At 38.0% G+C, this 25,788-nt stretch overlaps 1 protein-coding gene across 7 annotated transcripts in view; it reads left to right on the forward strand.

Moving 5' to 3' along the window:
* Positions 1 to 25,788, forward strand: part of LOC107562624 (phosphatidylinositol-binding clathrin assembly protein-like) — a 77,050-nt gene that overhangs the window by 10,961 nt on the left and 40,301 nt on the right. For all 7 annotated transcript variants that reach the window (XM_016247293.1, XM_016247317.1, XM_016247302.1 and 4 more), the window contains exon 2: positions 22,181 to 22,323. In XM_016247293.1, the coding sequence (XP_016102779.1) occupies positions 22,181 to 22,323 (143 nt within the window). The remainder of the gene's footprint in view (positions 1 to 22,180; positions 22,324 to 25,788) is intronic.

The following is a 25,788-nucleotide window of genomic DNA, read 5'->3' on the forward strand; positions in this document are numbered from 1 at the left end:
GGACTCCCAGATGGTGAGAAATAAGATTCTCTGGTCTGATGAGACCAAGATAGAACTTTTTGGCCTTCATTCTAAGCGGTATGTGTGGAGAAAACCAAGCACTGGTCATCACCTGTCCAATACAGTCCCAACAGTGACGCATGGTGGTGGCAGCATCATGCTGTGGGGTGTTTTTCAGCTGCAGGGACAGGACGACTGGGTGCAATCGAGGGAAAGATGCATGCGGCCAAGTACAGGGATATCCTGGACGAAAACCTTCTCCAGAGTGCTCAGGACCTCAGACTGGGCCGAAGGTTTACCTTCCAACAAGACAATGACCCTAAGCACACAGCTAAAATAACGAAGGAGTGGCTTCACAACAACTCTGTGACTGTTCTTGAATGGCCCAGCCAGAGCCCTGACTTAAATCCAATTGAGCATCTCTGGAGAGACCTAAAAATGGCTGTCCACCAACGTTTACCATCCAACCTGACAGAACTGGAGAGGATCTGCAAGGAGGAATGGCAGAGGATCCCCAAATCCAGGTGTAAAAAATTAACTTAAATGATTTTAGCAAATGGCTGCAATATAACAAAGAGTGAAAAATTTAAGGGGGTCTGAATACTTTCCGTACCCACTGTATATATAAATATATAATGTGTGTGTAAAAAAAAAAAAATATATATATATATATATTTTTTTTTTTTTTGCACAAGGAATTATTTTCTTATCTTTGAATTTGATATAAGAAATCAAATACACTGCTGGACAATAATCAATCATTTGTAATCTATAATATTTTCCTAATGGCAATTTTATGATTGTTTACAAACAATTATTTAAATTTTTTGCACAGAATTAGGTAGAAAATATACTTTAGTTTCTGTACTGTAATAAATGATGTCAATTAGCACTGCATCATTCATAAATGTTATTTATTTATTGTGTATATTGTCTTAACGTTTCACCAGTTCATTCTGCTTTTTATTCAGCTTAGCTGCAGCGATAGATGCCTTTGTCCATATTATGCATTTCCTGGCATGTCTTAAGTTCTTTGAGTGCGAGATCACTTCTCTTACAGTGCGAAAACTTTATCTCATTTTCATAAAATAAAATGCTATAGTATTTAACTTTTCCTCTGCATCAGCGAATGATGATTCTGAAAGAAAACGTGCCCGATGTCTGTTTGCTATAGCAACAAGCGCTACTTTCGTGCATCTGATTTATCAGATAAACCTTGCTCTCTTATTTCAAGGTTGTTGTATATATTCGGCATGTCTTAAGTTCTTTGAGTGCGAGATCACTTCTCTTACAGTGCGAAAACTTTATCTCATTTTCATAAAATAAAATGCTATAGTATTTAACTTTTCCTCTGCATCAGCGAATGATGATTCTGAAAGAAAACGTGCCCGATGTCTGTTTGCTATAGCAACAAGCGCTACTTTCGTGCATCTGATTTATCAGATAAACCTTGCTCTCTTATTTCAAGGTTGTTGTTAATTCGGTGGTTATTTTAACAGTTTCCTTCTTGCATTCGGTTGAATGACATTGTTAAAACACATTTATCATTCAATTGAACTGTGCGTATGAATTTTTGTCATTTTTACATTTTTGCTCCATCCATCCAATAAATGCGCAACCTACGACTGCTCAGGTAATGACGTCGGTATGACCGAGAGCCATTGAAATAGTGATGGGAAGTTCTGCTCTTTTGGCTCGGCTCCCTTAGAAGAGCTGGCTCTTACGGCTCCCAAATGGCTCTTTATTTAGTATCAATCTGAGCCTTCTTTAGCCCAGTTTAGCAATTGTGAATGGTTTGTGTGTTGGTAAGCAATATTTTTTATTCAGTGTTTTCATAAAAGCCTTATTTTTATGCTTTTTTTTTTGTTACAAAAAATATACACACTATTATTTAGCATTTTAATAAAACTTTAATTGAACAATTGAACACAGAACCACAGCAAGCAAATAAATAAAGGCAAAAGTCTTAACATTAAGACACTAGTCTTTAGTGCAGTTTGGCATTCAGAAATATCAGATGCCTCAGCTTGGATGTGCTGATGTGATTTCTCCTCTCTCTGATTATTTGTCCTGTTTTTGAGAAGACTCTCTCTGAGGGGGACCGATGTTGCAACAATGCAGTGTCTTCCTACCTTAACCAACGCGCTTGCATTTAAATCCGTCTCTCTCTGTCGCTCTGTGTACCAAGGGAACATTTAAATAATTAAGGGGAATACTTAATGGCAGGCTTAAGGTTTCTTAAGTTGACCCTTAGGTTTTTTTCTTGCAACCCAAGTTTCACTAAGGGCCCCCATTAATCTTATAACTAAGGGATGCCCAGGCCTTTACCACTACACTCGCTATCTTCAGAGTGTGTCTCCCCATTCCTTCTTTCACATAATGGTATGATCCTAGTCTGTCCTCCCATGTGAATAGCCACATGTTTTTTTTTTTTTTTGGTAACGAAAAAATGCATACAAATAAGGCTTTTATGAAAACACTAAATAAAAAAAATTGCTTACCAACACCCAAATCATTCACAATTGCTAAATTGGTCTAAAATTGAAGGCTCCGACTGAAGATTTGGCTCTCCCCGATGGGAGTCAGCTCTTCTCGTTAGCTACAAAGAATAGGCTCGTTCGCGAACGACACATCACTACATTGAAAAACTACAGAAAATCAAAACTAATTCACTTTAGCATTACTGGCCACAAGTACTAAGGAGAGATCACACATCAGCTGCTCAAAAAATGTGTCAGTGAGACGAACGGAGCGCAAGCGCAATCCTGTGACAGTCACAGGCAGTAAATAGTGGAGCGCGTGAAGGAGAGATGCGAGGGCACGAACACTGTTCAAGGTCTCCATTAATTCATGCTTGTAGTAATTTAATGTGTATGTATTTTGATAGCATTGAAGCGCTATTCATTCGATTCTTAGAATTTTATATCGATTACTGTCCAGAATCGAAGATTCACGGTTCAAAAATCATGTTTCAAGATTGATGCATATGCATCGTCAGGGTTCGTAATCGATGCATCGATAAAACGAGTGAATTGTTACACCCCTAATATATATATATATATATATATATGCATACAGTGGGTACAGAAAGTATTCAGACCCCCTTATTTTTCACTCTGTTATATTGCAGCCATTTGCTAAAATCATTTAAGTTAATTTTTTTTTCCTCAATGTACACACAGCACCCCATATTGACAGAAAAACACAGAATTGTTGACATTTTTGCAGATTTATTAAAAAAGAAAAACTGAAATATCACATGGTCCTAAGTATTCAGACCCTTTGCTCAGTATTTAGTAGAAGCTCCCTTTTGATCTAATACAGCCATGAGTCTTTTTGGGAAAGAGGCAACAAGTTTTTCACACCTGGATTTGGCGATCCTCTGCCATTCCTCCTTCGCAGTACCGGCACTTCTATATTTTAGTCTTTAGAGTACCTGCACTTTTTTGTGCGTACCGCCACTTCTGACATGTTGCCGGTACTCTGAGTATAAGCGTCAGTGTCTGTGTAATTAGAAATTACACTATATAAATCACACTACCCAGGCGGGATCACCTCTTATCTCGACCAATCACGTGAGCGAATTCAAGCGGAATAGGTCTACCTCATGTGTGGGGTGCCAGAGCATGTCAGGGGAAGCGCATAGAGTAGTATAATTAATTGATTAATAAAATTATTTATTATTGATTACTAATTTGAATCAGTAGTTTATAACGAAAACAATACCTTAAAAATGAAAAGAAACCTTTTGCGATCACATAATTTTAAACCGGTAAACTCCTGGAAAGTCCAAGGATCCAGTAAATGAATTCAGACAGTAAGTTCAAAACAGCGCTAATGCAGAGAAAACATGGCTGATTTCATCAGAGATTGTGGAGAGAATAGTGACTTACGTCCAGATGTCATTAAATTATTCTGTTCAACGTGTATTTGGCTTAAAAGCAAGAGTGTATTATAATAGACGATGGCTAAAGGTGGTCAGAGGTGTAGCGAGTCTGAATGGATCCATATAGCAGGTTTAGTAGTCTTTGGCGTCTCCCTGTGGTCCTGTTTGGTATTGCAGATTGACTTGTGCTAATTTGTATTGAAAACTTTTATTTAATTATTGATTGATTGATTGTGGCTAGAGGTCGACCGATATATCGCCAAGGCCGATATTTGGCATTTTTCAAATATCGGCACCGGCCGATAAGTTTTTCTGTTTGGCCGATGTGTTAGAGGCGGGACTTTTATTTTGACAGTGCGCCTGACTTTTATTTTGATCACATAGTGCTCACATTCTCCCTCTTGTTCGCCGTCGTCGTTAACAGTTCTGTCTAATATGGATAGAAGTCTAATAATCCGATAGAACTGTTAAACAAAGGAATTAAAATGTATAAAAAAAGTGGTAACACTTTACAATAAGGTTCATTAGTTAAACATTAGTTAATGTATAAACTAACATGAACTAACCATGAGCAATACATTTGTTACTGTATTTACTAATCTTCACTAACGTTAGTTAATAAAAAATACAGATGATCATTGTTAGTTCATGTTAGTTCACAGTGCATTAACTAATGTTAACAAGATTTTAATAATGTATTAGTAAATGTTGAAATTAACAATAACAAAGATTAATAAACGCTGTATAAGTGCAGTTCATTATTAGTTCATGTTAACTAATGTAGTTAACTAATGAACCTTATTGTAAAGTGTTACCAAAAAAGTATTATAACGATTGCTTTTATGTTATTAGTAATAGAAAGGCAAACATTATAATACTTTCTCGTTTGCCGTCAGCATTCAGCAAATACGCATTTACATTTAAATAAATCTTTAAATGTCTAATGAAAATTTTATTTCACAAACCTTGCAAACTTAGTGGAATCCAGTTCAGTCCAGATCTTGTGAAGTGTGCATGTGACCTGCATGATCGCGTGTTCTCATGCGTGCGTGACTTTCGGTCCATGCAAGTTAAATGCTTTAAACATTAAATTAGTTATTTTAAATATATGCTGCCCTTTATCTATTTGCCCACTGTCATATGCATGTCATTTTCATTGTGTTCTGTATGCAAAATGAGTGTTACCTTGGCTTTATTTGAAAAAATATGATTCCCAATGCACACAAACTTCCCAGAATACTGAGTTCTCTGTTGGTTACGGTTTACTTCCTTTTTAATATTTTTATTAAATATTTATTTGTGGAAAATACTTTGTCATCTAAAGTATAAGTATGTTTATTTTACAAATGTATTTTTAATCCATTTTCAAATGATTTCAAATTTCTTAAATATTAATTAAAATGAATATAATTATATCGGCCATCGGCCACTAGGCATGGGCCGATTACCGGTTTCAAGGTATACCACGGTTTCAAAACAAACCGCTAATATTTTCCGTTATACCGTTCCTGCGGTATGCGCTGTTTTTCATGTCTCCTCAAAGACTGAAAGTGTAGGAATCCCTCAGGTTGAGTGCAGCGTAGAGAGTAACACGACCCTCCTCCTGTTGGTGCGAGCGAGCAGTCAGTCATGTGTGTAGGATGGCCGAACTAAGGAGCTTCCCCTGGAACTTATGCGAATTTTGACCTTCATGACAACTGTGAGGGGGGTGAATTTTTTTTTTTTATAACTCATCCGTTTAAATTCTATTAAGCCTTAAAATTCTGCATAATTAAGGGCGTGGCCACTTGAGTGACAGGTGGATTGCCGCTGCGGTCACCACCGTCAAGCTAGGTGGGTGTGGTTTGAGCAGCCAGCTCCCGCCTATTTGCCCATTTTTGATTATCCGGGTGACGCGCTGCCAAGATGGCGACGGCTGGCTCCGCCTACTTTAGGCTTCAAAACGCTTGTCGGAAGTCTACGGGTTACGTCACGGACACTACGTCCATGTTTTTATACAGTCTATGGTTTCAGCGCATTGCTGCTTTGTTTACAGCAGTAACCAAGGAAACGCCGCATTTGGTGTTCCAGAAGCGCCTCCTGCTGCCAGAGATAGGCCTGTCGCAATAATGAAATAACCGTCTAATCACGATTATTTGATAAACAACCGCGATTATTGTGCTTTTTATACGAAAAAATTATTAAATGCATGCTGATGAACTTTTATCATAGTTTATAGTTATATGGAAACAAAAGTGGTTAACATTCAACCCATTCTTTATCATCACTAGTATTATTTGTGATTTGAATTTTGTGAACGGGAGTTTCTCTTTTGCTGTGTTAAGCCGCGGGCTTAGGATGCTTTCACTTTCGAATTTGTGATCTTGTTGTCACTGTTTTGCTTACATCTACACACCTTTAATTTTTTTAAGACTAAAGCAAAAGATGGATTCATTGTTATTCTTAATTAAAAAGCACAACAACAATAAATCAGTAAGATACAATGACAAACTATCTTACAAAACGTTTAACATACACGAATAAGACGAGGCATGGCATACACCACATGCTGTATTATATACCGACTAATAAATTACAGAACGTTTAGCAAACACTGAGGAATCAAATAAATAAATAAGAGATCCTCCATAGCATAATGTGAGATAAGCAAAGATAAGTTTTTCAAAAAACAAAAAGAAAAGTAAAACTAACGGTGACAGTGCTTGCATGTCCCCCCCCACAAGAATACCAGCATGTTCACCTTCTCTGGTTTAAGAAGCAGTCTTTTACTTGACTTTCGCTTGAAAACCATCCATTGTTTCCTCAATATGCCAAGAGGGTCTAGCTGCAGCCTCGCACTGGTTTAAGAAGCGGTCTTTTACTTGACTTTCACTTGAAAATCATCCATCGTTTCCTCAATATGCGCCTCATTTTTGCTTCGCGCACCTTCGTGCTCGTGCTGACGTGGCAAGTATACTCTCCAAGCACTGTTTAGTTATGTTTTCAGTTTCGTTTGCCATTTGATGTTTCTCATATGCAACAGAAATTGCAGCGCTTATGAGTTGACCAATGCGGTGGTCACGCCAGTGCGACCACACACACAATTTTGTCGCACAGGCAGAAAAAATGGTCGCAGTCTGGAGCCCTGTTATATCATCTGAAGCCATTCCATATCTTAATGTGAGGGACAGAATTTAGGTTTACAGAAACTCATCTTCCTTCTGCTGCAGCTGTCAAAATAATAACTCAAAAAGATTAAAAGATAACATCATAATTATTTACTGAACCCTTAAATTAATCACAATTATATAATGAAAGCCATAAAAACAGACAATTAATCATGATAATCGGCATAATCGTCAAAGCCCTAAAACAGACAATTAATCGCAATAACCGTGACCATTTTTACACAATTAATCGTCAGCCAAATTTCATAATCAATGAAGCCCTAGTCAGAGAGTGAATCTGCGTCTCATTCAGAGCTTCTGCTGTTTGTTTCCTTCAGGCATGTAGTATAATTTCACAAAGCTAGTCAAAAAATTGTTTTTGCTTCAAATTGTGTTATTATTAAAATTATGTATGAAATTATATAACTAAATATGAAATTATGTAAATGATATGTATATGAATTATATAACTAAAATTACATAACTGTAATTACAGATTTAGGTTAAATAAAGATGTCAGTCTTTATTTTTAGGAAACAAATCAAAGAAAAATAAACATTCTACTGTTCCTAATATTCTGTATGTTGCTCACAAACAAAATATATTGTGTTCATATATTGTTTTTGCCCAGTCATTTAAAAATAACACATTTTAGAGCTGTAACGACAGTACCGTGATACCATGAAACCGTGATGTTTTTGCTTAAGGTTATCATACCGTCAAAATCTCATACCGGCCCATGACTATCGGCCACCCTGCTTTCCAAGATATCGGCATCGGCTGTCAAAAAAACAATATCGGTCGACCACTAATTGTGGCACTATACATACATTGTGAATACTTATTTATTTAATATAAATAAATAAATAAATGGCTGGGGGGGTGAGTATCGGCACTTATTTTTTTTCCACTTCAAGCTGTGTGTGTGTGTGTTTGTATATTTCACTAAACAACTAGTTGCCATTTCTATGCCATTTTGGACAGTAGGTCACACTTTATTTTAGGGTCCAATTCTCGCTATTAACAAACCATTAACTACAACTTTTGCCTAAACTCCGAACTGCTTATTAATTAGTAAGGTAGTTAAGTTTAGATATTGGGTAGGATTAGGGATGTAGAGTATGGTCATGCAGAATATGTGCTTTATAAGTACCAATACACCAATTTGTTAACAATAGACATGCTAATAAGCAACTAGTTAATAGTGAGAATTAGTCCAACATTATACCAACGTTAATGCACCAGCAGTCATGCTTAAAGACTCAAATGAGATTTTTCTAGTTTTCATTGCCTTAACATTTTCTCTGACTGTGTGAGATATAGAGTGTGGACTGATCTTTCTTTTGTGCTTTTTATTATAGACTAGAGCTTTACAGAATTTTTCAAGCTGTGCTCCCAAGTTGCTGATTAGTTGCAAATCTGTGCTGGTGAAAAAGAGAGAGAGAGGGAGAAATATGGGAATGATATGTGAGAATTGGCAAGTACTAAGTATGTTATATTTATACTTAATACATTTATATATTTAAAGTATTCCACAGAACTGTGTCACTGAACTCACTGTTCAGGAATCCCTTATAGCAGGGTTCCTCTAATCTTGCCCTGGAGGTCCAATGCGCTGCAGAGTTTAGCTTCAACCCTGATCAAACTCAGCTACCTGTGATTTTCTAATGATCCTGAAGACATTGATTAGCATGCTCAGGTGTGTTTGATTAGGGTTAGAGCTAAACTCTGCAGGAAAGTGGATCTCGTGGGCCAGATTTGAGGATCCCTGCCTTATAGGCTCTTTTACAAAAATGTCACCGTCATCACATTTATGTTCCCAGAGCGCTGGTCGAAGACCGACCTCGTCTCACCATATCTGACCATCCACCAAACCGACCCCAGATAAGCATAATTTCCTTTTCCAGCACTTCGCAATCACAGAAACAAGGCCATCATCACACAGCTGGGAAGGAAATGGAGGAAGAGATACAGACATAGCAAACAAGCTCTCAAAAAGGAACCCAGCTATTTTTAATAGCGGTCCCAGCTTCCCCAGACAGAGGGAGCACAGACGTTTATTCGGAGAAGAATTCTCCTTGCAGTTCTCCTTCTGAAGCAGTTAGCCGATAAAAGACTCTGTGCGCTCATTAAATTCAAAACGGTTTGCTGTTCTTATCTGCAGGTTATTGAGGTTAGCATTTGTTTTTGAGCATAGAGAAAAATCTCAACAGGACTGGCTGTCCTCTAATCTGAGTGATCAGCTTTTCCACAAAAGAAACCACTATCCTTTTGATATTTTTTTTTATTTATGTAATAAACCTTTTCGTGCTCTTCCACTGTAGTTCCATCTTGTCAGTAAATGTGGCTAAACACCACACAACAAAAATTGCCTAGTGGTTACTAGTGCTGTGTTCAAAATATCGATACGACGATGTATCGTCACAGAGATTTGATGATACGAGTATCGATACAGCTGGCCCAGTATCGATATTGTGGCACATGTGCAGCAGTGGACCACGCTTAATTTGTTTAAAATTTTACAACGTTTAAAATTGAGCAGAAAAGTGCGAGGTTTCAAAAAAAGAATGACTAGAGCATATATAGGCTACAACAAGGTTTAATCTGGCCGCAGAGGAACACAACTGGGTTTCCTGATATAAAGAGACGTAATCCCCGAAACAGAGCTTTACATTTGCGCAATACGGAAATATCTGCTAAGTGTGCCACTTATCTTTGTCAACCTGGCAACCCTGTGCACTCTCTCTCCACTGTGGATAAACACGCTTGCTTTCTGAAAACACCGCTTAGCTTGCAGTTTAGCGATCTCCACTCGCCACGAGAAACGACGCCGCGCGCACTCAAAGCAAACATCTGCCAACACTGCATATTTGTCATATTTGCCGCGCGCACCTAAGCGAACTTGCGGATGCCTAAAATCAGCCTTAAATCAGCCTTAAATCAGCCTTGGGCGTGTGTGCGTTAGATACAGTGAAGACAACGCATTAGTTTAGAACTCTTCTAATTTTTTTTTTTATCATAGTGTGTTAATTTGTGCAATGATAACCTACCAGCAATGTAAATGATTATTTTAATATATTAGAATGAGTACATTAAAATATAAATTTATTAGAACAAGTACATTATTTATGGGCTTAAAAACAAGATGCAAACAATCAGAATATTGTACCTGGTGGGGAGTGCACAATGTAAACATGAAACATATGCCATTACCTATATTGTACTGTGGTACAGTTATGGAGGCCCTTCATAATGCAGAGGTCAACTGCCTGCTCTGCCAATAGTTAGAAATGGCACTATAGTGAGTAGTTTAATAAACAGCTGTTTTTCTAAATTCTGCTGAGGTGAAATTCAGTGCAGTCATGTATCGTATCGTGGCCTCTGTATCGTGATGCGTATCGTATCGTGACTTTGCTGGTGATACACAGCCCTAGTGGTTACATTGTTACCTAATTACTATTCTGAAACACGTTTTGTGGTCCCTTCAGATTCAGAATTTGAATCTTAGGACGGTTTTTGCTTTTAATACAATGACAATAAATCTGGCGTGATAGAAGCTCAAATGCTCATTCTATAGCTGACGTCTGGGTCATGATACATTAATATTTTAATTTTGTGTTGTTGTGATTAGAACTGTGAAATTGCAATCTTTTAGGAACAAGCTTCTCATTCATCTTCATTGGAATTCACTACTTTGCCCAAGAAGTACTGAATTGCTACTTTACTTCATTGTAAAGCAATAAAACTAGTGTAAAGAGTTGGTACGCAATGATGTGTACTATAGTTTCAGCATGTTTATTGTAGCACAAAAACTCAGCAGACTTGCACTGCAGGGTCAGTCTATTTTCCCAAAAACACTTATTGAACTAAAAATATAGATTTTTGAGACTTTTGTGCAATAAACCATTGCAATACTTTGAAATGTCAGTTCCCACTCCACGGTTAGTGCATTATGGGCCAGTTCTCCTGGAAGTAGGGGGTCATGCAGGACTGACCTGGAGTCAGTGATTAGTACGGTTGGAACGGGTAATTAGCATGGCAGCTGTGACTGTTCAGAGGTGAGCACCAGCTATGGTCTTCTGGCTGACAGCTGGACAGACTGTCAGGCCACCTGGTCAATTTACTTCCTCATATACACACACACACACACACACACAAGAAAGGCTTCCTGCCAAACTTCCTGTGCCTCATCAAGGCTCAATTCTGATTAATTTGTAAGCCCGGGGTCTGCAGAGAATAATCATGCTTTGAATCAAAAGCACTTTAATCTGTAATTTTGCTCATTTTTCATTCTTGCAAAGAGCTGGTTTTAAATCCAAACCAGTCTCTGCCGGCCAATTATGGCGGTGATGTGTGCGTTGCAAATCCAAGGATGTTTTGAGCCTCTGTCATCTCCCAACTGGTGGCAGGCTCAGCCTGGTATGGATGTTTCCAAAGGGTTTCGTTGTCTGTCAGTCTAACAATAAGACTTTGACACAGACGGAGTGAAGATGGGTGACCTCATCGCTCATAGCCTCTTCATTTGCTGCACTGCAGTGACATCACTGGGCCACGGTTTTCTTCCACCTCTTCTATCAGATTCGATTCTCGCTGCTGCACCTCATTTCATGCACCGATACACACATCTCAGCATGGAGCCATGCAGGTGTGTGTTTGTAAGGGATAACGTAGAAGTGTGATTGTCTGTTTTAGTGAAAGACTGTCAGAAAGTCTATTTGAAGGCTGCGATGTGAAGCACTACCTTTTCTTAGTTACTCTGGGAATCCACTTTTATGATCACAGTGTGACGCTCAGAAACATTGTAAAGGCGAAAATTTTGCGATTAGTATCAATGTTAATTTGATCGCAATTGAAACTAGAAAGACCAAATCTGCATTTTTAGTTTCTCTTGTGCAGTTTGCTTTGCTTTTGTCAAGTACGGCATCTCAAAAGCTGTTTCCATCCAAGCTGTACATTTTAGTTTAAAGGTGCAGTGTGTAAATTTTAGCAGCATCTAGCGGTGAGGTTGCGAATTGCAACCAACGGCTCAGTCCCCCGCTCACCCCTCCCTTTAGAGAAGCTACGGTGGCCGGTACAGGAGTAAGATGTCGTCGGTAACGACAGCAGAGAGCAATGAGATTTCTTTACAAAGGTAAATTAAGGAATTATATTTACTTAATTATTTAATAAATCGATGTTATTGCGAATATTAATGTACTTGTTCATCATTGTTTCAGTGTTTTATTCGCAAGAACAACAAAGTGACGAAACACGCTGTGTAGAGCAGTTTGTCCGTTTAGGGCAACTGTAGAAACATGGTGGCGACTTCCATGTAAGGGGACCCGCAGTGTATGTAGATAAATTGCTCAATCTAAGGTAATAAAAACATAACGGTTCATTAATAAGTAAGGTCTTTATACACCTCTGAAAACATAGTTATGTATATTATATTGCATTTGTCAATAGATCGATGTAAATATTACACATTGCACCTTTAAATTGACATCAAATTTTGGTTATTATTATAATTATTATTATTACTACATATATTATTAAATTAATAAATATGTTATGTATTATACAGTATATTAATTAGAGGTCGACCGATTGATCGGCCGGCCGATTGTGCTGCAAATTAGGCCGATTTATAGACAGGCGCATCTGCGGGCAGCTAAGCGTTGTTGCGGTACACCAGAGAATCTTTCTGGCTGCGTGAGAGATGGAGCAGCCGCTTCTTGTTCTCACACAGCTTCAGCTAATCGCAGGGCAAAACAGACTGTTTTGAAAGCATAATTACATTTGACCCTACTAGAATTGATGCCGGAAAGTTATCATATTCATAAGTGCAACAAGTCATTTGCATGTGAAAGTAGAAAAGTGCTGGACGGTATACTGGTTTATACCGAATACCGGTGTTTAATTTTGTTATGATATGACTTTTTAAAATACCGCAATACCGTTTAAGCATGTCGCTTAAACAATGTTCGGAACACGACACTGTTTGAAAGGAGTCCTTTTTCACTGTTGCACTGTGGTGAGGGAACAGCTGTATGTGTTACTAAGCCTGAAAGTTCCGAAACTGAAGCTGTAGAACTAATAGAACGTGATGACAGAAGAACTCATCCACAATATCCACATTGACCGCCACAAATATCCACCGCCCCCTGCCATCAGCTCCCGCGTCTCACACACACACAAGCGCGACTTTAGCACTAGATTTAGCAACTTTCAGACCCTTTTAGCTGCTTTTTTTCCATAGACTATTCATACTGACAAACCTAGCGACTTTTTTGGATAAACCTTAGCTATGGTTCAGTTGGAAGATTTCGCCAGTGCTGTCCCGTGATCACGAGGTCTGACTTTCCCGGAGAAGTGTCACCTCTCTCGGCGTCTGTTCTGTGCAGTGAGCGGCAGAGAAGCAGCGCATTCAGTTGACCGCACCGCAGCCGACTTGTCAATAAATGAGTTCAAAGCAGCGTTTCCTAGCACCTGTCGCTTACTGATTGTTTGGAATTATAAATATGAGCGTAGTTCGTCTGTTAATATCACGTGCACTTTTTAGTTTGTTACTCAGACGCAGGCAGTGCGCTGCTTGAGACAAAAAAGTAATATAGCCAAAACAACTGCATAACTGCTCTTTAGTGTAGATGCATGTTGATTTTATCAGACGATGCGGCGATTTATAAGTGAGAGTGACTCCTGGTTAACATGTATTAAAAGGGGTCGTGTTTAGTCACTATTTAGTGTGGTATTTTTGACAATATTCATTCATCATGACAGTAAAATAGGGAATTCTAAGTCAATATACTGCAGTATTTCCTCTCTCAAGCAGTAGAAAATATGGTTAACACCCGGTCATGCATGACAAAAAAAATACCATCATGTACCGTGAAACCGGTATAATTTTGAAAAATACCATTATATACATTTTTGGTCATACCGCCCAGCACTGCAATGCACACAAACTTCTCAGAATACTGAATGCTCTGTTGGTTACAGTTTACTTCTTTTTAATTGTTTTTATTAAATATTTATTTATTTGTGAAAAAAATTTACTTTGTCATCTAAAGTATAAGTGGGTTTATTCTACAAATTTTTATATCCATTTTCAAATGATTTAAAATTTCTTAAATATTAATTAAAATAAATACAATTATATCGGTAATTGGCCACCCTGCTTTTCAAGATATCGCATTCGGCTGTCAAAAAAACAATATCGGTCGACCACTAATATATAGGCTACAACAAGGTTTAATCTGGCCGCAGAGGAACACAACTGGGTTGCCTGATATGAAGAGATGTAATCCCCGAAACAGAGCTTCACACTTGCGCAATACGGAAATATCTGTGCGCTACTTGTCTGTCAAACTGGCAACCATGTGCACGCGCTCTCTCTCCACTGTGGATAAATGCGCTTGCTTTCTGAAAACACTGGTAAGCTTCCACTTCAAGTCTATTCTCAAAGTGTAATTCATCAAGTGTTCATTTATGAGAGAGAGAGAGAGAGAGAGAGGCTGTGTATGTATGAATTACCACCGTTTTGCCGAGTTTCTCTATTAACAGTGAATCTGTGGCTTTAATTCCTTTAGAAACAATGATGTTACCAGCTCCTTGTTGAGAAAGATAATGTAGCTCTTGAGCGATTAAGCTATTTAGTTGATAAAACTGCGGGGCAGCGCTAAAAAGTTTGTTCCTGAATGTCTGAGTGACATCGTGATCTGTGTGATTGACTGAGCGTGTGTGTGCGTTAGATACAGTGAAGACAGCGCATTAGTTTAGAACTCTTCTAATTTTAATTTTAATTTTTTAAACGTAGAGAGCTTAATTTGTGCAATGATAACCTACCAGCAATGTAAATATGATTTTTTTTTTATATTCGAATAAGTACATTACAATATAAATTTATTAGAACGAGTAAATTATTTATGGGCTTAAAAACAAGATGCAAACAGTCAGAATATTGTACCTGGTGTGGAGTGCACAATGTAAACATGAAACATATGCCATTACCTATATTGTACTGTGGTACAGTTATGGAGGCCCTTCATAATGCAGAGGTCAACTCCCTGCTCTGGCAATAGTTAGAAATGGCACTATAGTGAGTAGTGTTTAATAAACAGCTGTTTTACTAAATTCTGCTGAGGTGAAATTCAGTGCAGTTCTGTATTGTATTGTGACATTGCTGGTGATACACAGCCCTAATTTTGATAGCTCCGCCCCATACGCAACTCAGGCAACGATTATGGCGGAATGTGCTGTGCCTGCCGGCCGAGGGTGGGATGTCATCAATAAGTGAAAGCAATGTGTGTTACTATGGTAATACAGGTCGAATGTGTTTTGGTAGTCAATCTCCTTGAGTTCTCTCCAATGCTGGAAAGCTGATCCGATATTTACACGGGTCCTACTTCTTGCCATATCGTAAGCCTTTTGTTCCGCAGACGTTTTCCTCTTTTGTTTTTTATCCGCCATCTCTATCTTTCTGTCGTCGCTCGGCTAATGTCTGTCCTGTGCACTGAGAGCTCTCTCTCGTCCCCATCATGAGTAGACACACCCCTTACTGCTGATTGGCTACAAGTCTGTTTTGGTACTCGGCCCGAAGTTTTCTAAAGCGTTTTTGAAAAAATACATACCCCACCTTTAACCAATAAATGTATTATTAAAATAAATATTGAAAATAATTTCAAAGTGACCAGAGCAGCATGCTTTTGGATAAATATTTCTGAGACTAAATTGCATGACTGCTCTTGCAAAACTGGGTGTTCTACTCTGAGATTTTTACGTCTTCGGACTATGAATTTTGCATATCTATGACGATATTTTTACCACCAAAATGAATGGTCGGTAATTTGAGTAATCAAAAGACAAAACTACAATACAACAAGTAACAGTCATATTATTTAGCAAGACATTAGTTATCTGATTCGCTAACTCCATGAAACTGTAATGTATGTCTTACATTTATTTTCAGTTTAATCTTTCTTTAAGAAATTAACAATAGTCAAATAGGATAATAGTAAACAGAAATATTATCAGAACTACTATTCTACCTTTGAAGCTGGTCAGGTGGTACAAGTCGGAGCTCTCTGAAAAATTCTGAGTTTAAAAGTTGTAATTATGAGTTCAGTGAGGACGAGATGTAATTCCAATATCGCGTGAACCCTGTGAGTGTGACTATAGGATTTTATGTGGAAATAATGTATCCACATTAAGCCAGTGCATGTTTTTAATGCACATTTTAGACATTTTATTGGCATCTTGGTTTTTTCATCTAGAATTTTTTATGCACTTGTAGTAAAATTCATATGTGATAACCTGACTGAAGAAGTAGCTCTAACTGGACTGGGAAATGCATATTTAATAGTTTCTGCTTAATTAGGCAGCCTAAATGTTTAAGAATGCTCTATTAAAAAAATAAAATAAAAAGTACTGATGCTTCCATTTAAATTACTGATACTATAGAGTTAATACAATATTGCTGTTATATATGCATTGTCTCAAAGCTCAGGCTCAAAGGTGTACAACCACATACATTAATCTAATGTGTTCTGTTTTATCTGATTAAATCAGCGCACATTCTCACTTTAGACAAGTTTTTCACTCTCCTTTCTCTTTCCCTCCCCCTCCCTCCCAAAGGAGCCAATCAGCTCGCAGACTGGCCTCCTGACCATCATAGAACGCAAGCAAGAAAGAGGAAAAAAGAGACGGAGTGCTAGAGCAAAAGCCATGATGCATTTCTAGACTGGAGAGAGAGATGGTTGAAAACACTGTTGAACAGACAGCCATCTTGTAACTCATCCCCCAACAGGCTGCAGTATGTTTTTAATAGTAGTCACACTGCGTGAATATGCATTAATCTTGGGAAGAGAGGCTGAATAACTCCGTGGAGTTGACTTGAATCTTCAGGATTGCACACATTTATTAATGCTGTTTGCAGTACTATTACTATTGCTCACTATAAGTACTAAACTTTGGCACGTAACTCGTTTGTGCTATGGGCATGAATGATACCTCAAAATGTGCCTCTGTGTGCTATTACTTTTCTAAACGATCAGACTTGCATTTTTTTTCTGTGGCAGGCGATACCAAAGACATAAATATAAGGAGAGACCTGAGCCATATCTAGAGACCAGAATATCAATAGACTTAGCTCTGGGCTCTTTGTACTTGGGCAAGTAAGCAGCCACCCAGAATAACCTAGTAACCACCTAGCAACCACCCACAACACCAGCAACTAGGGCTGGGTTATTGATACAGGTCTCCAGATTCGATTCACAAGCTGCCAATTTGATTCCAAATTTGCTCCAATTTGACTTTGATTCATTTGTGTTTATTTTGGTTGCATGTTAAATAAATTATTTCTGTTAAATGGATAGTTCACCAAAGAATGAAAATTTTTATTTATTCACCCTTGTGTTTATTCCAAACCTTTGTCTTCTGTGAAACACAAAATAAGATATTTTGCAGATTGTCTCTGTTGTTTTATTCATTCATTGAAAGTCAATGGGGTCCAGTTTTGTTTTGGACCCCAATGACTTTTATTTCATTGTTTCAATTGAGGGTCGACTGATGTATCGGTTTTGCCGATAGTTGATTACTGGAACTATCGGCTATCGACATAATTCCATGACAATATTTTTCAGGATTGCGTTTGTTGCTAGAGCGGCTTCAGGCCAATCCCTGAAGGGAGACAGGGACAGAGGGAGACAATTAATACTCAGCGCAAAAACATTCGTTGTGCTGAAATATCTGTTGTTGAACGTCAAATAAATTTTTTTATTATTTATTTTTTTATAATGAGAGTAGGAACTGTAAAGGGATAACAATGTGTAATTGTCTGAATATAAATATCAGACGCTTCATAACTGCCTTTTACAGGATAAAGAAATGACTGTAGATGTGACTGTGATCAAAGTGAATGTGTGTTCCTGCAGAACATTACTGAGTTTGTGATTTTATTCGTCTTTATTATCGTTTTAATTTAAAGGGTTAGTTCACCTTAAAATGAAAATTAGTCCATAAATTACTCACCCTCAAGTCATCCTAGGTGTATATGACTTTCTTCTTTCAGACAAATCCAGTCGGAGTTATATAAAAAATGATCTTTGATCTTTCAAGCTGTTTAGTTTTCGTATGAGGTCAGCGTTGCGCATGCGCAGGTGAGTCTTGTGAAACCAACGTTTGTTAACCGGAGCAAAGGAAGCAAAGTTTCCTTACTTTAGCAAAGAAAAACCAGTCTCCTCTTGGCTTATATCGAAATCCTCTGACATTCTTCTTTACAAATCCTCGTTTTGTACTTTTAATTAGTGACCGTTGTTTTGTTTTGATCTCTCCCCACGCTTCCGCATTCGTCACTTCTGAGCGGCACATGCTCAAAGCTGACCTCATACGTCATCCGCCCGGAACTGCTTCCAGTGTACAACAGTGAGCGCAAGCTAGATTCAATTGATTCTTATGTTTTAAATATGGTTATTTTTCTTACAAAAACGCATCGATTCGCTACAGGAGGACTTTGTTCACCCCCCGGAGCCGTGTGAGACACTTTTTATTATGAATGAGCGCTTTTTATTTAACTTCTTTTGGACTGATGCACTGCAACACCCGCTGAGTGCCATTAAACAGCTTGATGGATCAAAGACAATTTTTAATATAACTCCGACTGGATTCGTCTGAAAGAAGAAAGTCATATACACCTAGGATGACTTGAGGGTGAGTAATTTATGGGCTAATTTTTATTTTTGGGTGAACTAACCCTTTAAGACTTTTTACGCCTTAAATTTGATACAACTAAATTGAAGAGTTTTTAAGGAGGCGGTAATACATTTTTGTAGCCCAACTGGAAAACACAATAGCCCCGGGATGTCGGGCTAGCAATTTTGCGAGCCCTGGGCTGAGAAGGCATTGCTGTCCCTATACTAGATTAGAAAACCATGTCTCGAGTAGGGATGTTCATTTTAACCGGTTAACTGCCCGTAAGAATTTTGACCGATTAATACATTCAGTTAAACGGTTTAAAAAGTAATTTAATTATTTATTTTTTCAGTGATTTATCAAAATATTTAAAAAGATTTGCTGCATGGTTAAAATACGCTACGTGTATAAAAAATGTTTTTTAGGGGGAAAAAACATAAGTCGTGTAAAAGTCGCATTTTATTATTTCATTCAGAAATAGGCCTAATGCCGATGCAAAATGTTTACAAACATTATAATAAACACTGTAAACATAGCTTGGCTATTTTAGTTCCCCTCACTCCACAAAAATCCTTTCAATTAACAGTATTTAGAAAAGAACAAGAATTAAAATATAAGAAGCTATAGCAATATAAACGACAAGCCAAAACAAATTAATTTAGGCTAAAACGAAACTGAAACCAACGTTGGGTCTCTCATTCCACACAAAATCAAATGTTTCCGTATTCGTGATTTATTTGAATGGCAAATTATTATTTATTATGTAGCCTACTTCACTCGCGTTCCAATATCCACGTAAAACAAAATGTTTTGCATAACATCACGGTGGTGCGGTGATAATAGCCTACTTAACGGCACAGATTTACTACATATATTTTACTACATAGTTTTTTTTTCATTTTTTCCATGTTTGACTGACTGTTATTATGATTATGAACAGGCTGCATTGTAGCAATGCTTAACTGTGTGTGCGCATGCGGCGCCGGCGCAATTACTTGAGTATTTTCTTTATAACAGTAGAAGCAACTACTCCTTTTAGTCCTAAAGATAATCGGAATTGTAAAAGGTTTGCCTTTATTTGTGTACATTCACAATAAAAACAAATCTTTGTGCTTTTGTAAAATAAGCCTAAAGAAAAATAGGATGCTGCTTTTTGTCGTCTGTTTCCTTTCACGCAGCACAAAAATGAACTGAAACTCTGCATACTAGGCTAGGCTACTTGTTGCACAGTTTTTCTTTCATTTTCTTAATTTATTATTTAAGTAAAAAGGCAGCGTGATGTGGTATGTATATATACCTGCAGCGTGATGTGGTATATATATATATATGTGTATGTGTATGTGTATATATATATATGTATGTGTATGTGTATATATATACATGCATACATTCCACATCACGCTGCAGGTACGTGATTTGGTATGAAGACCATGTGAATCCTCATGTTCTGTTGGTTGCTGCTTTTTGCCAATGTAAAATGAATCCCAGGAAAACAAATGTTAGTATTTTTTAACCGGTCACAGACACTTCAATTCTAATTTAAAATAATCTTGTCGGTTAACGAGCGTCGGTTGTCGGTTAGGAAAAATAACCGAAATTAACATCCCTAGTCTCGAGTATTTTAAACTTACCCAGTTTTGCAGTTGAATGTGTGCCTTAGCATGTTTACCTAAAATACTTTGATATACATGATTTATTTTAAGATTGTACAATATGGCTTTGTTCTGTTGGGACATATGTTTTAATTTTACTTGTGCAGCTCTTAAAGCATCTTGAATTTGATTTAAAAACTCTGCAGATAACACTGTTATCCAAAGTGACTTATATTGCATTCAAGGTATACATTTTATTAGTTTGTGCATTCTCTGGAAATCAATATTTATTTAACAGATATAATAATCATCTCAACCAATAACTGCTGTCGATGCCAACTGAGGTAAATGTTAAATTGCACTTTTGTGTTTCACTGAATTCAATGAAAATTATTATAAAGTTCCTCTATGTGTACAGTGTAGTGCATCACATTCTCAATGTATGGGTCATTTGTACCTCACTGGCATCCTGTAAGTGTGTTTTGTAGATGTATAGCCCATACTAGTTTACCATCTCTTTTGCCAGATCCTTGTGATTCATCATCAGACTCCAATTGGGAGCTGCACTACTTACCATTAGAACTCCCTATTAGAACAACAGACAGGCCCACAGGGCCAAAATCCGACAGATACGGAGGAGTCATCTCCCTCATTACCTGCTCTGTGTGTGAAAAGATGTTTCTCTCAAGGGAAGGGGGAAAAGAGATTTTCCTTTGAAGAACAAAAAAAGAACACTATGGGCTGAAGGAGGAATGTCTTCATTATGCAAACAGGAAAGAACAGAAACAAGAGTTTTGGAGCCTCTGATGGCGTTCAAGAGATGCTGCTTTCGGATGCGAGTACGCAAAGCAAAACTGGGATGCTGCTGCATATTTAAAGACGTGACGCTCTTTGGATCTTCTCTTGTCTATGAGTGTTGCATAACAGAACGACTGGGTTAGAAGCCTGTCTAACCCTTTGTGTAGCGTGCAGAGCGATATTATGAGAGTCCACTGAGATCTTCTTCCATTAGCACCTGCTGCAAATACTTTAATGTGTGTTTCATGCAATGCGAGTGTCCTGCTATGTTTGTGTCTGTGCTGTGTTTGAAACATCTTGTGCGGGATCTAGGGCTGAACGATTTTGGAAAACAACATAAAGCACTGACAAATAAGCCTGGTGTCAACATTAATATGAAAGTCCGTAACAAATCACACAAACTAAAGTAGTGTGCAGAAATATAAAAACAAATCTGTTGCTTTACTACACTACTTTAGGTAATTCAAAGTCACTGTAGTAAACATGTGGACTGCACTTTTTAAACACTGTCTGTTTAAACTTTTTTGGTCGCTTATAAAAAAAACCTATAAAAAAAAAAAATCTGACGTTGGATGACGCGACGTGACATGACAAAACCCGACATTAAACTGATGCCTTGTTCTATTTATGATGTACTGACACAAAGTTAAAATGATTTGCCATGGTCGCTTTGTCGCGTCCAGTGTAGAGCTGTTGCGGCGTGACTCGACGTGTAGCGGTAAAGTCCGCAAACCGCGGACTTGGCAACACTGTAGCGTACCAACTTGATGCTTCCTCTGAAGACTGCTTAGATGTGTTCGACTTGAAGTAGCGCTGCTTATACGGTGTGTGCCATCAAAGTACTGTAAGAGCTATAAGAGAGTGGACGTCTCATGCTTTCTCTCGCCGTACTTTGATGTCATACACTGATTGATCTTCAAGTCGAACACACCGCTTTACTCTCGCGTGTCACGTGACCGAGTGTAATCGCAGCCTATATCGCGATATCGCAAATGCAATTAATCATTCAGCCCTAGCGGGATCTTTGAACCATTTGAGATGTGAATCAATGATGCGTGTTGCTCTAACATGTACCCCATGTGTGTTTTCAGACTTGATCTACTGCACCAATGAGATGAATGTGAACGTGCCCCAGCTGGCCGACACTCTGTTTGAAAGAACCACCAACAGCAGCTGGGTTGTGGTCTTCAAAGCCCTCATCACCACACACCACATAATGATGTATGGAAATGAGGTGAGAGATTGTGCCCTGGTGCTTCATACTTTTTTTTTTTTCCTTTAACGTGGCCAATATGACACCTTTCTGTGCTGTTACCATTGAAGATCCAGCTCGGTCAAATTGACCCTACATGACAAATCACACCTCAGCAGTCACAATTTTCCTGTTTGTGACCGAGCATGTTTGAGACATGGTGACAGTAAAAACATTTTACTTTGCCGTCCTGTAAATCTGGTTTTAAGCTGCAGCAAATCGGTTGTTAAAAAAAAAAAAAGTATTAAATGAGTCAAAGTGACCCACAACAACATGAAAGGAGTGGCACTCCTAAGCCCAGCTACATGCATAAATCCTCATCCAGGCATGTTCATCATGTGTACATTAGAATTACATTTTCTTAGTTCAAAGCAAGTGACCCTTTGAGACCTCAATTATGTCAATATTAATATTTTAAATAGTTTAATATTTTACACTGCCACTCAAGAGTGTGAAGTGTGGATTTTTTAACGTTTTTAACGATTTTTTATAACGTTATTTTGCTCGCTAAGGCTACTTTATTTTAAAATATAGTAATATAAAAATACAGCAAAACTGTAATATTGTGATTTTAATATTATAGTTTAACTGTTCTGTTTGTATTGGGGATGCACTGAATTTTCGGCTGCCGAAAATGATCAGCCACAAATGGCATTTTCGGCTTTCCCTCTCCCTCTAGCCACCGTCACTGCACGGTGTGACTCCGCTTAATATTCCGCTCTATGAATGTGCATTCTGCTTATGTACAATCTCTGGTACCGCTCATGCTCACTGGCAAAGCAAAGTCCGCTAAAAAAAACACGCCGACAGGAAATTTCTATGTAGTATACTTGTTCCTGTTTGCAGTAGCTCTACTGTGTTGTAACATGGCAGAGCTGGTAAAATGACGCTACCCTCCCATTCACTGCTCTGCTCACATGCTCTGATAATAATAGCTCTGTAGGACTATACATTATTTGGATAATTATAAAAAAAAAAAGTTATATGATTCAGTCTTATAAAATGACTTTTTATTTAACAAAATTATAAATAATTATTACAGAGCATTTACGGTTTCGGTTTTCAGCCAAGTGCATCCAGAAGTTTCTGTTTCAGGTTTCAGCTCAGAGTTTTCATTTCGGTGCATCCCTAATTTGTATGTATGTTTCTATTTGTATGTAACTTGTATGTATTTTAAAATGTAATTCATTACCGTGATGGCATTTTTTTTGTAGGCACTCGAAATCTGAAATCATTCTAATATGCTGATTTGTTGCTAAAAAAACCCCCCATATCTTATCAGTGTTGCCGTGATGTGTTCTTTGAGGATTGTTTTCAGGATTCTTTGAGGAATAAAAAGTTTAGCCTTTACTTGAAATGGAAGTCTCTTGTAACATTATATGTCACTACACACTGTCATTTATCATTTTAATGCATCCTTACTGAATGGAAGTATTCATTTCTTTCAAAAAATTTTACTGATGCAATATAATTTATATTTTTTATATATATATTTTTGCACATTTAAAGGTAGGGTAGGCAATTTCTGAAAGTCTAGTATTAGCGAGTTAGCTTTGAAAGCAAGATCCCCACCCTCCCTGCGTAATCACTTTGCAAAGCCACGCCTCCCCCAATATATGGATTCCAATTGGGATGGTTTAATGCAGCCAGACCAGAATGCTTCATGATCAATATCTTATGCAAAACCACGTTCATATTCGCGCGATTTTTAGCGCAGCTCCTCAGTGAACAACAGCTCTGTGTAGTTAATGCTGCTCAGTGTGAAAGCACGCACGTGATGGAGATTTACCGCTGATTACAGAACCGGCTTTCTGACAAGATGCGCGTTAAATATCGCATGCGATTTATCGTGCAGCCCTAGGATATGGAGACTTTCAACCAGCATAACAAAAAATGTTTTTGAACCAAATCACCTACTCTGCCTTTAAATCATATGCAGATCCAATTTCTGATTTGAGCCACATTTAACTGTGATGTTAGTGTGTTCTGTGTGTGTACATATAAAACTTAATATATTTAATTTCATTAGTTTTTGTATTACATCGTCATGGGGGACTGGTAGACGTGGGTATATGTTAAACTCCTGTTGGATGTTTCTGTAGATGAGCATTTTGAAACTGAAATGAAAAACACTTGCAGCCATGTGCTGTTAGTACAATACAATGTTTGAGTTTGAAAGTGTGCACAGTTTAAATGCAACAACAAGAGTTAGATACTTCTATACAGGCACAAACACGTAGTCCACTAATGATAAACAGTGGGTAGGTGAGAACATGACACACACATACACATTAATGATATATACAGTTAGGATGTGACCTAGATGTGCACGTGGCCAGCTTAATGCATTGCTATAATATGAGCACCTTGCTACAGTATCTAAATGAGGACATACCAAATACTACTTCTCTTTTTATGTAAAGCTAATTGTAACTATTTTACACACTACTTTGAAACAAACTTTTTTTTTAGAATTAAAACACATTTATGAATACTTTTCACATTACATTTGAGCATAATTCAAAAGGACTTTTTGTCAGTTTCAGATAACTTGTGGGCTTCAGTTAAACGGCGGTTAATTTAGCTCTCTAAGAGATTGCGTAAGTTCAGTGAAGGATTAATCTGCTTTAGATCAATAACTCATGAGTCATTTGCATGATACATTAAAATAATTGCCTCAGGGTCATTTCTTTGTGAACTGGACTACACCAGTCACACTGTATGCTTGCTTTTAAGTGCAGCCAGTGAAGAAAACACGTCTATTGTATCGTACCATTGTTATTTTACAGTACACCGTCCTTTTTATGTCATCACATTCAATTTAGACTGCAAGCTTACAACTCGGGTAAAATATAATTACATCTTCTGTGGCGCTGTAGATTCTGCAGGAAATAGTAGCACACACACGCATAAAAACAATGGCAGCGCTAGTGACTCTCACACGTGTCCTTGATCATTCACTTGGGCTATAAAATAAAAAGTTCTTCACTTTAGGTCCTCAGCTCACCAGTGCCAGCGATTAGAAAGCGCGCAAAGACTGTCCTCCAGCACACCCTGTTCTGTGGCATGATGGGGCACTAATCAGCCAGGGGTGGTTTTTGTTATCAGAGATGAACGTCTGGTCCAGGTCGAGTCTGGTCTTAATCCTTTACCCCGTTATGGCTTAAAAAACACACGTTTGGTTATCGCTGTCCATTGAGGAGCAGAGACGTTTGGAGGACATTTGTCTTGTCAGCAGTAGCCCTGTAAGAGGGCACAGGAAGGGCCACAGATAAGGTGTTGTTGATAAGGGCGTTTCCACGTGCGTTTGTGCAAATAGGAGAGAAAAAGGGTGATGTCACTCACTGATGGCCTAGATGCAGAACGCACAATTTGCTGTAGTGACGTCACTGGAAGCGTATGTTGTGTAGGGGTAGAGATAGAGAGTGAAGGGGGGGGGGGGGGGGG

The sequence above is a fragment of the Sinocyclocheilus grahami genome, unplaced genomic scaffold (assembly GCF_001515645.1).
Source record: "Sinocyclocheilus grahami isolate Dianchi unplaced genomic scaffold, SAMN03320097.WGS_v1.1 scaffold24.1, whole genome shotgun sequence".
NCBI classification, from domain to species: Eukaryota; Metazoa; Chordata; class Actinopteri; order Cypriniformes; family Cyprinidae; genus Sinocyclocheilus; species Sinocyclocheilus grahami.